Here is a 12,827-nt window from a genome sequence, read left to right on the forward strand (position 1 = left end):
GGAGGCAGCCCACTTGGTTCTGTTGTTTTGTTTTGTTTTGCACAGCTGGCAAATGAGTGTATCCCTGGTTTAGGCAAAGCCCCAGGGATCTTCCCTCAAGACTGCTTGTTGTTGCTACACTGCCTTTCCATGCCTGTCTCAGATACCTGAGGTGGAATAGAGACTCCCTCATGCCTATTGCTCCAGACCTGCTACTCTCTCTCCTGTGAACTCTTGTGAAGATGATCTTCTAATTCCTCGTGATGATTTCTGAACTGATTCAAGTAACTTCTACCCTCTTGCAAATTAGCTAAAAGCTCTGGGAAGCTCTTCACCAAGAAGGAAAACAAAATTGAAACAAATAATCAGGAATTATTTCTTCTAGGTTTAGTGCAGGGATAAGGCCCAGGTGTACACCATGATGAAAGAGACCATATGAATATAGAAACAAAGAAGAAAAGGTTAGCAATACAAAACAAGACAGACATGTGTTTCTTAGGAAAACCTTGACGTAAAAAACTTTCGCTTTGAACACATAATGTACATTTGAAATAAGAAAAAAAACCCTTCTGCTTTGAACTCATAATGAGCTTCTAGCTAAAACCACTGCTTTCAACGTATAATAAAAATGCGCAGGTGTACATAGTTATACTGAAGGAACTTACCTACAATCAGTAGTTCTACCGCAGCTCATCTCTGTGTAATGATTGTATCAATTCTTGAATGAACCTTTGTCTTAGATGGTGTAAAACCCAGGGCAGAAAACTCCAGGTGATTGGAGTTTTCCTCCATTCACCACCCACCAAATGTGTGTCCATCTGTCTGATTGTCTGTATGTAAGTCTACATGAATACATATGTACGAGTGTGTAAATATGTCTATGTTCACGTGCATGAACAATGGGGCCCACTTGAATGTGTGTATGAGTGTGTGCATGTCTGATTCTTTGCATGTATGTACGTATGAACTGATACTATTCAAGGTGTGGGGATGCATGATTCTCTCTCTCTTTGGCTCATAAAGAGTTAATGTGCTTTGAGCCTCAGAGCCTCGGAGCCCTTGCTGGGGCTCTGTTGTTCATCCCTGAGTAAAAGAGCCAGAAGTTTCTCCATAGTGTAAGTAATTAAGTCGTAAACCCTGAGAAAAAAGTCTGAAGAATAATTAATCCTCCTACTCTGTGTACATCTCCTGTCTTTCCCCCTACGTGTTGAAGCTGGACTTTGACAGGCTCACAGTGTTCTAGGTGTGGTCAGGACTTTTTTTTTTATGAGGAAAAGAGTCCTAGAGCTGGGCTGCCAGCCCAACCTGTGAGGTGGCTGGGTGGAGCAACGTGTGTGGTAAATTTTAACCGTCAGAGACGGGAGACAGAGCACAGTGCAGGTCAAAGGATCTTGAGGCGCTTGATTTGCTCTGTTCCTTTGGAGCGGCTCGGTCCTCTCTGGAGCCTAGGTCTATAGTAGACCCCACCTCCAGGCTTACTGAGCTCAGTACCATGAGGCCCAGCACTCTACCCCCTAGTACTTGAAGGCCCCGTCCTCATCCACAAAAGGGAAATAAGACTGCTCAGCTGTTCCCTCTCAGGGAACAGGCAGGGAGGCCCACAGCCTGCAGGAAGATGACAAGGAGCTTTGCCTCTCCCTTAGATGATTAGGCTTGGCTCCTGTCCCTGGGGCCCCACATGCTCAGAAGCTCAGTCGTGAGTATTCTGAAGAACTGGGCAGTGAGTGGGTGATGCTGGGAACAGCTTTGGCATGGGAGGTGATAGAAGCTTCTGGGGGCTGGAGGGTCTTGTGAGGGGTAGGTTGGGAGGTGTGTCAGTGGATCAAGTTCTGGGTTCTCTGAGGCTGAGGTTCCTATGTCAGTCTGTCAGAAAACTTCGGTGACCTGGGTGACATAGCCCTGCACAGGGTATCTATACAGACTGGGACAATATAAAGGAGAACTTGTTGGTGTCCCTGTCAAGTGTGTCTGTGGTTGGCTGAGGCTCCGTCTGGTCTTCTGGGCCTGGCCCTCCCAGCCTCACTCCCCCCAACCGCTTGCAGAGCTCATCATTTCTCTTTCATTTCCACTTTTTGCTGATGGGGCTGATGCGAGCTGGTGAGGATCAGAGCCCAGGGGGCTCCTGGCCCCTAGTGTCTTGATGAAGAAAATGAAACCTCCTCCAGGATGGGGGTCTTCACCGTGGAGGGTGGCCCCTACAGACAGCACCTTCAGGCTGGTGAGTTCCTGAGCCCATTACCGTCCCCAAGCTCTGTCCTCCCCGGCCCAACTCCAGCTGCAGATCACCCCAGACATTTCCTGTCCCCAGACCTTGGCTCGGTCTGGATAGCTAGCTCACAGGCTCTTCGTTCCTGGATCTCCAGATCTCTGGAGACGACTGAGGGCACCCTCAGGCTGGGAGGCTACAGGCAGGCCAGCTCTGGGGCTCGACTCACAGATACCCGCTGTGGCTCAAGAGCAGGTGGTGGTCCTGTAGGGATGGTGGCCCTTGGCAGGCCCTGGCCCCTGAAGAGTCTCTGGGCAGGCCCTGCAGCAACAGGCAGATCATACACAGTCCTTGAGGGATAAGTTCTGTCCCCAGGGAAGATGGAGTCAGGGCAGGCTAACAGGAGCCAGAGTTTCCTGTTTGCTCAAGTAATCTGTCACCAGACCCCCTCAAGATTCTGAAGAGCCTGCTCCCAGCCCCTGCTGGCAGCCCCTGAGTCCAGCCCCAGCTGACCCTGCTGTGCCAGGTCTGACACTGTCAGACAATGAGGGCAGAAGAGAGGTTAGGCAGGCCCAGGCTCTAAGCCTGTCCTATGAAGACACTGCCGCTGAGAGGCTGCTTCCCCCGTGCAAGGAGCAGAGCACGAACTGAGAACTGAGGCCCTGGGCCAGCCTGGGGGAGGGGGCGGAGGGATGGAGGGAAGATCCTCCCCTCCCACACTCATCCCTCCCAGGTGTCCTGTGTCTCCTTCTGAACTTCCTGCCCTGCATCTCTGCCCAGCCCGTGTGCAGAGAGAAGGAGTACCCTGTGGGCAGCGAGTGCTGCCCTATGTGCTACCCAGGTAGGAGTCAGTGCCGTGTCAGGGAGAGGCTCCTGTCCTGAGCCTTCTGGCCTCTGGGTCCTCAGGCCAGGGTGGTCCGTGGCAGCGTGCATTTCTCAGCCTCTGGGACCTTTGAAGCTGCAATGCCGGGGGTGAGCCTGGGGGATAGGACAGGCCCAGTGTAACCAGAGGCTGAGGCTGAAAGAGGCTGGGGTCAGAGCCTGGGTGACTTAGGAGGCCCATAAGGGCACATAGAAAGCAGTGGGGCCTTTGTTGGGGCCGGTGATATTCCTACTGGGGGACTAGGTGAGGGCGCAGGGCAGGCTTCCTCAGGCCGCCTCCACCACTGAGGAACTGTGGGCCCTGGCTGCAGGTTACCATGTGAAGCACCCCTGCAGTGAGCAGACAGGCACAGTGTGTGCCCCCTGCCCCCCGCAGACTTACACCGCCCATGCAAATGGCCTGAGCAAGTGTCTGCCCTGTGGAGTCTGTGATCCAGGTAGGCGTTCCTGCAGATGTGGGGTGCACTGGGGCGCTTGAGTTCAGGCATGGGTTCTAGAAGAGGGCCCTGAACCTGGGGAAACTCACTGAGCTGCAGGACTGATCTTCCCACTACTGGGAGCAGGGTCTCAGGGTGTCCACTCCTGTTTTGGCTAATGAGGTTCTCACCCCACTGTCTGCTTCTTCTTCTCCCCTTCAGCCAGGTTGGTGTGGGTGAGGACCTGCTCTCCCATGCATCGGTCTCTGGCTTGGGAAGGGTTCTCATGTGGAGTTGAGCATTGCTGGGGATTAATGCGCTCCTTACTTTTTCCATTCATATGAACGAATTCATGAAAGGGTCACCTGCTCCTGTTGGCTGCCTGGGCCTGGACAGTGAGGTGGCCAGCACTGCTGCTCCCATCAGAGCCCCACACTGTCCAGACACCATCCTAGGTGACCCCGTGTGTGTCACAGTGCCTGTCCTGACATGGCATCACTCCTCCCACAAGGGGACCGTGTGCTTACACACAGTGGGTGCAAAGGCATGTCTTCACTCCCACGGAGGACGACCTGTGTCTGCCACAGTGTGTAAATGGAGATGGTCTCACCCGCACAGAGGGTGAGCCTCTATACCCACACACAGTGCCCTCATGGGGGCAGCCTCACTCCTGTTCACACACTTCCTAAAAACAGTCGGCGCACACCTAGAAAGAGACAGCAGGCGGCTCCTTCCCATTGATGAGGACACAGACGCCAAGAGCCACCATGGCACTGTACTGGATGGCCCAGCCCACCAACTCCACACTCCCAGGGCCATGGGCACAGAGGTGGGGAGTCCTGCTTCCTGGAACAGGAGAAAACAGAAGCAAGGAGGATTCAGACTTGGCCAGAATCCAGGCTCCGGGCTCCCAACCACGCTGTGACCCAGTCAGTCCCAGACCAAGGAAGGCCTGTGCTCAGAACCGTTGGGCCTTGCCTGGCTCCCCTTATAGGACAAACCTGGTACCCCATGTGGTTGCTCAGCCTTGAGCCTCCATCAAAGGAGCAGGTGTACACATTGCGTACACTGGGACAGCTGGAGGCTGGGTGTCCCCACAAGTCCCTTGCTGGTGCTCCCATTGCCCTGTCTCTGATGGCAGACATGGGCCTGGTGACCTGGCAGGAGTGCTCCAGCCGGAATGACACTGTGTGCAGGTGCAGCCCAGGCTACTTCTGTGAGACCCAGGAGGGGGCCCACTGCTCCATGTGCTTGCCACACACCACCTGCCCTCCCGGACACAGGGTGCAGAGGAGAGGTAAGCCAGCTGCAGGTGGCTCCTGGGTGGCTTCCCTTGTTCCAGTGCCCCTGCTGCCTGCTGTCTAGAACTCCTCCAGCTTAGGAACAGAGCAGAAAGCATGGCAGCGGGGTGGGCAAGACAAGCCAGGGAATCTGGAAGATTGAGGGCAGAGAAAAGCCTTGCTGTTGAGACTCAGGAAGAGGGCAGAAGGCAGAGGGGAAGGCGAGCAGGAGCAGCACCAATGGCTGCCACTTCTGGTCTAACCTCGGCTGTGTGGCCTCAGCTCGGACATCTAGCAGGGAGCCCGACTTGTCGCGTAAACTGTGTCCAGCCCCATTACTCAGCTGGATGTGACTGAGGTCTGCCTCTGCCTTCCGTCTGGCATCCGACCAGGGCACCCAAAAGCGTTTGTGGGGTGAAGGTGGAAGGAACCCTGGGTAATTACATCAGGCCCTTTCCATGTCCATATGTCCTAAAACTGCCCAACCCCTTGTCACGCATTCTCAGGGTGCTGTCTTCCAGCCACAGAGCACTGTGTGCCGGAAGGCTCCAGAACAGGCAGCTTCCTGCAAGCCTGAGCCACGTTCCTCTGCCTGTCCTTCTCCACCTCCCAGGTACTTACAGCCAGGACACTGTGTGTGCCAACTGCCCAACAGGGAGCTTTTCACCAGGAGGGACACAGGAGGAATGTCTGCCCTGGACCAAGTAGGTGACCTGCACCCTGTGGAAGGAAGCACTTGTTCCCCTGGGAGATGAGTGCCCAAACCCAGCTGAGCTGCACCCTGGGTGGGCTGCGCTCAGAAGCCCCAGTGCAGAGAACATGGGGCTTTAGCCAGGACGGTACAGGCTGTGGCCAGTTCCCACCAGAGATGTGGGGCTTCCTGTGCTTCTGGAGCTGGAATGGGCACTGTAAGATGATTGTCTTAGTTAGGGTTTCTGTTGCTGTGAAGCGACACCATGACCATGGCAACTGTGATAAAGGAAAACATTTATTTGCAGCTGGCTTAGAGTTCAGAGGTGCAGTCCATTATCACCATGGGGGGGGGGAGCACGGCAGTGTGCAGGAAGACACGTTACTGGAGATGAAGTTTGGATTGGCAGGCAGCAAGAAGAGAGGGTGACACTGGGCCTGGCACATCAGAAACCTCAAAGCCCAGTGACACACTTCCTCTAACAAGGCCATACTCCAAAAGGTGTTCCTAATAGTGCATATGAGCCTATGGGGGCCATTTTCATTCAAACCACCACAATTGTGTCCTCAGGTGAGGTCCCTTCTCCACCTGAGTCAGGACCCCTTCAATGTGGGTCCCAGACCCTAGAGCCAACCTGAGAACTCAGGGTCTCTGATAAGAACTCTGAGGATAGCTAGGCTTCCTTGGGTGGCCAGGTGTGGCTTCCCGAGGGAAGGGAGCAGCAATCCATCCTCCCTGTCCTCAACTCTCTTCACTGCCAGTTCAGTCCCCAGCCTTGGCCCTAGCACCCCCTCCCTGTCCTCCCTCCTTTCCTCTTTCCTTCCTTCCCTCCTTTTTTCTCCCTCCTTTCCTCCCCTCATCCCTCCCTTCTTCCTTCCTCCCCTCCTTCCTTTCTTCCCTCCCTCCCTTTCCCTCCTTCCTTCCTTTCTTCCTTCCTTCTCTCCCTCTCTCTCTCCCTCTTTCCCTCTCTCTCTCCTTCCCTCCCTCCTTCCTTCCTTCCCTCCCTCCCTCCTTTCTTCCTACCCTCCCTCCCTCTCTCCCTCCTTCATTCTCTCCCTTCTTCCCTCCCTCCTTTCTTCCCTCCCTCTCCTTCCTTCTTTTCCTCCCTTCCTCCTTCCTTCCCTCCCTCTCTCCCTCCTTCCCTTTTTCTCTCCTTCCCTCCCTCCCTCTCTCCCTCTTTCCCTCTCTTCCTTCTTCTCTCCCTCTTTCATTCTTCCCTCCCTCCTTTCTTCCCTATCTTCCTTTTCCCTCCTTCCCTCCTTTCTTCCTATCCTCCCTCTCTCTCTTCTTCCCTCCCTACTTCCTTCCCTCCCTCCTCCCCTCTCTCCCTTCTTCCTTCCCTCCCTTCTTTCTCTCCCCCTTTCTCTCCTTTCTTTCCCTTCCTCTCTTCCTCCCTTCCTTCCTCTTTTCTTCTTTGCTAATGTTTCTACCCTGCTCCTTCACTTCTCTTCCTTATCTCTTATTTCTTTCCTTTCTCTGTTTCCCCATAAAGGGCTTAAAAACTGTGACAAAGCCTGAGTCCTGTCTCAGAGCTGTTGACCAACCAATTAGCCCTGAACTGCATGGACCTTGCCCCAGCCCTACATTGCTCAGGCTGATGACCTATCCCCACAGCCCATGTCATGTCCCATGACTGCTCTCTCCTAGGTGCAAATCATGGATTGAGAAAGAAGCGGAACATGGGACCAGCAGCACAGATGCCATTTGCTCCATTTCCTGGAGCTTCATTTTACTCATCCTTGTGGGACTTGTGATAGCTGGGCTAGGAATCCTCATCATCATTTGTAGGCAAAGAAGGCTGCACACCAGTGAGCAACACCCCATTTCTTCTAAGGCTCCCAAGAGTGGCCCCAGGGTCTTCGCAGGGCTTGGCTCTCTCTGCACAGTGGCTAGTAGTAGAGGCTTTCCTCAGAGCTCAGCTGTCGGGTGGCCTCTCTGGAAGCCCTCACTTCTTCCTTCAGCCCCTCTACTTTTGCCCTCTCTTCCTTCTTTCCTTCCTTTCATTGTCAGTCTTCCTCCTCTCTCATCTCAGCTGGGGCCTGCTGAGCTCAGCACTAAAGACCAGCTTGCAGACCAACTCAGGTCTGGGAAGCTCTGGGCCAAGCTTCAGGGAAGCAAAGCCAACAAGGACCAGGCAGGCCACACTCTTGTCAGTGAGGAAGCTCACCGCTGGGTGCCCATGGTGTGGGAGGTCTCTTCCCTAGGTTCTGTGGTGGGCTGGGTAGACCATCCCCTCTTTGCTCATGGTAAACTGGTTTGCCAACTCTGTGAAGTAGGAGTGTGGTGGACTTTGGCCTCCAGGAAGGTCGGACCTGTTCTTTCCAGGTGGGCCTCTTGTGGGTCGTGACACATGTCCAAAGCCCACTTCCTCTTCTCTTAGTGTAGGTCAGACTCTGGAGGTAGATCACACAGTTGGAAGCCAGAATGTGGGTTCTCCATTGTTGTGTGCTCATCTCCCCCGGCCAGTCTTGCTTCAGCCTATCCATGACCTGATGTCTTTGTGTTACAGGCCCAGAGGCCAGGGAGCTGGAGCCTTTCCAGGTATCATTGCTAGGGGTGTTTGAATTAGGGAGGAGGCTCCAACTGGCTGAAGGACCCAACCCCATGGTCTATAGCTGGACTTCACATGTCCCTGAGACCCATGCAGTCCCCGCCTGGTGCCTGAGGGGCAGGGATTCACCCTGGGTTTCTCTGGCAGGGGGACAGACAGGAGAACACTGTCAGCTTTCCAGTCACTGAGGTGGGGCTTGCTGTGACTGAGGAGAAGCCAGCCTTCAACTGTGAGAATTCTGGGTGACAAGACACCTTGGATGCCCTGGTGGGAAGCTTCCATATGCCTCGGAGGCATGGAAGATACCCTGGCCTGCTCCCATGGGCCCCTCCACCCAAATCCTAAGTGCTGGGATGAAGGCACACAGCACTATGTCAAACCTCTTAAGGGATTTTGGGGATGAATTTTGGTCCTTATGATGTGCGGTTACACCATTCCCACATCTTCAAAGAAACTTTCTAAATTATCTGCAGTTTTTTTTTTTTCTACTTGACATGGGAAATAAATATTTTTGTTACATGCCCTGTCTCTGTACACATTTTGTGCCTCATCAAACATTCGTCTGACCTGTCATTGTGATGGTGGCTGTGCCACACGACCCTGTTCCTGTGTCGTGAGGTCACTTGGCGAGGGGCATTCGCTGGCAGGAGGAGCAATCACCCTCATGGATGTGAAGGTAACCGTGGGTTTTTCTTCCTACTCTGTGGCTTTGATTTCATCCCTGCCATCTTTCCTGGCCCCAGTGCTTCTATGGGCACCCTTCCCAACGAGATTCCTTGCACATTTCACATCATCCTTTGGAAGTGGCTGCTGTCAAGCTGAGCGCTGCATTCTAGGCTTCCCTGTCCCCCTGCCCCAGTACAGGAGTACTGGGACAGTTCAGCAGTACAGTACGTCCAGCAGTTCTTCTCCCAAGAACTGTTTGCATTTAGGAGTTGAGACTGCGGCTAAGTGTGCTCATTCTGAGGGTGCGCAGAGGTTGGCCTTGAGTGTAGCTTGACTGAGTTCAGAGGCAACTGCGAGCTCAGTCAAGGACACTCAGGTGCCTCTGTGGAGCATCTCCAGGGATAAGCAGTCCTGTCCTGAGCAAAGGCACAACCATCCCACGAGATATGTCCAGACGGAAGGAAAAAAGGGAATGAAGTTCAGGAGAACCAACACTCCCCCTCTGCTCCCTGGCTGCTGTGAGCTGAGCCGCTGTGCTCTGCTGTACAAATCCATGTGGACCCCTGCCATACTGCAGGCCCAGGAGCAACTGAGCCAGTGACCACAGACACTGCTGAAACAGAGCCTTCTCCTTGAAATAGTTCCCCCAGGTACTTGCACAACAACAAAAAGTCTCCTTGTTGCTACATCACAGCTCAGCATATCTATCATTTTATCTCCTTCTTAGTCACTCTTCTATTGTTGTGAAGAGACACCATGGGCAAAGCAACTCTTATAAAAGAAAGGGCTTTCTCACAGTTTCAGAGGGTTAATCCATTATCATCATGACAGGAATCAGAGGCGTGGCCCTGGAGGAATAGCTGAGAACTTTGAATCCTTATCTACAAGCAGCAGGTAGACACACACACACAAACCCACACACAGAGGGGGCGGAGGAAGACGGAGAGAGGCAGGCCCTGTGGCCTTTTGAAACCTCTAAACCCCAGCGACCTGCCTCCTCCAATACGGCCACATCTCCGAATTTCCCCAAACAGCTCTGCTAACTGGGGGCCAAGCATTCAAACCAGCACAATCTCTGTGTCCATCTTTCTCGTCTGTGCATCTGTCATCCATCCGTCTCCTCTCGTTATCATCTATCTTTAACGTTTCATGCGTCTCTCTTCTTTATCCGGTATAACCTTGCTGCTCACCGCTCATCAGCCTGTGGCACACAGAGAGGAAGCAGTATGTTAAGGAAGTTGAGTGAGGAGGCAGATATGGACACTTTATACAAATTTGCTGTTTCAGGTGGGCTGCAGCTAGACTGCAGAATGAGAGAGCATGAATGTCTCACAGGACACCGGAACATGAACCTGGTGATCATGTAACACCCGGAGCCTCTGTCCTCCAGGGAGCCATGCCAAGCTGGGTGTGTGTTCACACGCACGAATGCAGCCTTCCTGACCTCACTGATCTGTGAGGTGCAGATGCAGACAGGTCAGATGCAGCCTGTGCAGACAGGCCAGATGCAGCCACTGACCTGTCTGGTCTGTTTTCTTCAGAGAGTCTCCCAGCAAACTAAAGGAGACAAAACCAGTGGCTTGTAACATGGGACCTTATGTGGGGACTTGGTGCCACCAGCAGACAGAGAGCACTTGATGCCCCTGGTGTGAGCTTGAGGTAAATTCACTTTTCTCTGGATCACTTTCTAAACTCTTCATTCTGATCTGAATTGCAGGGTTCAGTTTTCTGCCCCTTAGGCCCATATTTTGCCCAGTAAAATGTCCACTGTATTGTTGTAGATCTGTAGGCCTCTGGCTTTGCTCTGACTACATCTAGGGCCTGGTCTCCAAACACAACACTGAGGTTGCCCTAGAATTTTGAATTAACAAAGTAGATGTCAGAATCACTGGGAGGTGGGGGACTGACTGTTAAATAAGATTTGGGCGCAGTGGGGCCTGAGCGCTGCTTTTGGTGTTCGCAGAATGGGTGGGCCTACAACTTCAGGAGCAGAGACATGAGCCTGGGATCGATGCCTTCTGTTCTGCCATAGCAGAGCCCTCTTCTCTCTGCCCTCTGCCCTCCTGTAGCAGGACAGGGCATGCATGCTCAACCAGCGTAGACAGAGTTCACAGCCACTGGAATAAACTGAGGCCTGGGGCAGATGTGTAGCACCGTGTTCCTGGCTGTCTGAGGCCAAGGAAGACACTGGGGATGCCCAGTCTGGATCAACACTGGAGCCACGGGTCCCCAGAACCAGTACCTTCAAGCCCAGCTTCTCTTCTTCATGTGTGGTGTGACTCTTTCCTGGGAGATGTGAGGAAATGTCTCATTACCTACATAGGGCTCTGAAGGCCTTTGCCCTGCAGGCCCACCTCTGCTGTAATGGGGCCTCGGAGGTGCTGCCTCTGGAGTGTTCTGGGAATGAGGTGTGATCCACAGAGGCTGGGGTGAGGGGATGGCACCGAATGCCCAGAGGGCAGCACAGCGGCCAGTGGGAAGGAAAGGAAAGTGCTGAGGTTCATCTGAGGCCTGGGAATTGGGAAGGGCAGGACTCACTAACATGGAGTCTGCAGATAGCCATACTTGGAAAAGGGACAGAGCTCCAGTGAGCCCTGCACATTCACCTTTGTAGTCCTGACCGGAGGTTGGAGTTGAAGTAGAGAACAGAGTTATGCATGCTTCAGCAGTTGCTGTGGTCCCGCCAGACCCATGACTGCCTCTCCTGTGACATGACCTGACAGACTAAAACTCTGCTTTCTCTTTTGACTGGCTCAAGCTTTAGGCTCTCTTTTCTCATAATATGAGAGTTCTGAGGTAATTCCAGTCCCCGAGGACCCACTGCTTCAATAGTCTGAGAGTCAGTGTGAAGAACAAAATGTTTAGAATATCTTCCTCTCTGCCAGGCTAGTCACAGCTACACCGCAGGCCAACGGCCCCTAGAGCCCAAGAGCTAAGACTGGCCCATATAGCACAGAGCCTGTAAAACCATCTACACCAACCAACCCAGGCCAGGTCTTCAGCTTGTGACCCAGGGTCCCTGTGCGTCAACCAGGATTATTCTCTGTACCATAGAGTCTGGGAGGCCATCTATAACAGCCAAGCCTAGGCCTGCTCAATGGGCCTTGTCTGGCCATTTCCATGGAAACCACCTGAAGGCTCTCACCTGTAGGTACCTTGCTTCTTCTGCTTGCTGATCAACCCTGGGGCTTCCCCAGGTGGCCATTTGTGGCATGGGGGCAGGGGCTGTAGCAAGCCTTCTTCTCAATGGTGGTTTCCCCTGATCTGGGGCCTGCCACACTGCACCATGGTAGTTCCTGCACTGTGAGACAGGCCACAGGACTGGGCCTGTCTCTCTGGGTCAGTGGATGGCTAGAGGGACAGGGCAACCTTTGGCCACAGGGCTGGGTTTCAGCCTAGTTCTCTTCTTCATGGATTGTGTGACTTTTGCTTAGAAGAGATCAGCAAATGTCTAGTTACCCCAGAGAGGGCACTGAAGACAGACCAAAAAAGCCTGATACTCCCTAGATCTAGCTTTGAGAACCAGTGAATTTTTTTTGTCATGCACAAAGCCTGAATAACTCAAAGGCAGCTTTATTAGTGAAAAGCCCACCCCAACTTGAGTGACAGCTCAGGAAAACCATGCCCACGGAGCTCCCTGCTCTACTTGTAAGCATCTTGGCTGGCCAATGAACCTCCTCTCCCCAGCACTGGCCACTGCTTTTATCATCTTAGGGAGGGGTCATGTGAACCTTTTTAGGGTTTTAGGATCATCCTAGGCCATCTAAATTTCCTTTACTTCCCTGGCCTCCTCTCCTCCCTCCAGGAGGGGTTGCTTTATTTGGGAGGACAGCAGCAGAGGGTACACAGGTGTCCTATGCAGGCACGTGGGCTCCTGAGCTCAGAGCAGCTGCCGTGTGTGACCACAGGGAGATCTGTGCTGTGGGTGGAGGAGAGCCAGCGTGAGGGGAATCACGGTTAAGCGTGCTGTGGGTGGAGGAGAGCCAGCATGAGGGGAATCATGGTTAAGCGTGCTGGCTGTGGCGCACAGGCCTGCATTCACACAGCATTCTCCCGACTCAGGGGCATAGACTCCTCCACCCCAGAGCCTCCCTCCTGCACATCAGACTGGTTTTCTCACTTCTTGATGATGCGGGGAGAACCTGGGTGTGGTGGT

The 12,827-nt window shown here is 53.4% G+C and overlaps 1 protein-coding gene across 3 annotated transcripts; it reads left to right on the forward strand.

Annotated features, from left to right (window-relative positions):
- The first annotated feature begins 1,323 nt into the window (after positions 1-1,323).
- Positions 1,324-8,524, forward strand: Tnfrsf14 (TNF receptor superfamily member 14). 3 transcript variants are annotated; one of them, XM_055615283.1, is made up of 8 exons: positions 1,327-2,197; positions 2,919-3,026; positions 3,379-3,504; positions 4,625-4,780; positions 5,377-5,467; positions 7,102-7,262; positions 7,964-7,995; positions 8,153-8,524. In XM_055615283.1, the coding sequence occupies exons 1-8, from the start codon at positions 2,146-2,148 to the stop codon at positions 8,249-8,251; spliced, it is 825 nt and encodes a 274-aa protein (XP_055471258.1). In that variant the 5' UTR covers positions 1,327-2,145; the 3' UTR covers positions 8,252-8,524. The 3 variants fall into 3 exon arrangements, with proteins under 3 accessions (XP_055471260.1, XP_055471259.1, XP_055471258.1); XM_055615285.1 differs by lacking the exon at positions 7,102-7,262 and having other exon boundaries at positions 1,324-2,197; XM_055615284.1 differs by lacking the exon at positions 2,919-3,026 and having other exon boundaries at positions 1,326-2,197.
- Positions 8,525-12,827: the final 4,303 nt, after the last annotated feature.

This window comes from Psammomys obesus, unplaced genomic scaffold (genome assembly GCF_907164565.1).
Source record: "Psammomys obesus unplaced genomic scaffold, mPsaObe1.curated_primary_1811, whole genome shotgun sequence".
In the NCBI taxonomy this organism is placed as follows: Eukaryota; Metazoa; Chordata; class Mammalia; order Rodentia; family Muridae; genus Psammomys; species Psammomys obesus.

What these genes read in the sequence shown, in the direction of transcription:
- Tnfrsf14 (XM_055615283.1), top strand. Translation starts at nt 2,146, where the DNA reads ATGGGGGTCTTCACCGTGGAGGGTGGCCCCTACAGACAGCACCTTCAG. An exon ending in GAATGTCTGCCCTGGACCAA is followed by an intron (nt 5,468 to 7,101) that starts GTAGGTGACCTG and finishes GCTCTCTCCTAG; the next exon opens with GTGCAAATCATGGATTGAGA. An exon ending in GCAAAGAAGGCTGCACACCA is followed by an intron (nt 7,263 to 7,963) that starts GTGAGCAACACC and finishes TTTGTGTTACAG; the next exon opens with GCCCAGAGGCCAGGGAGCTG.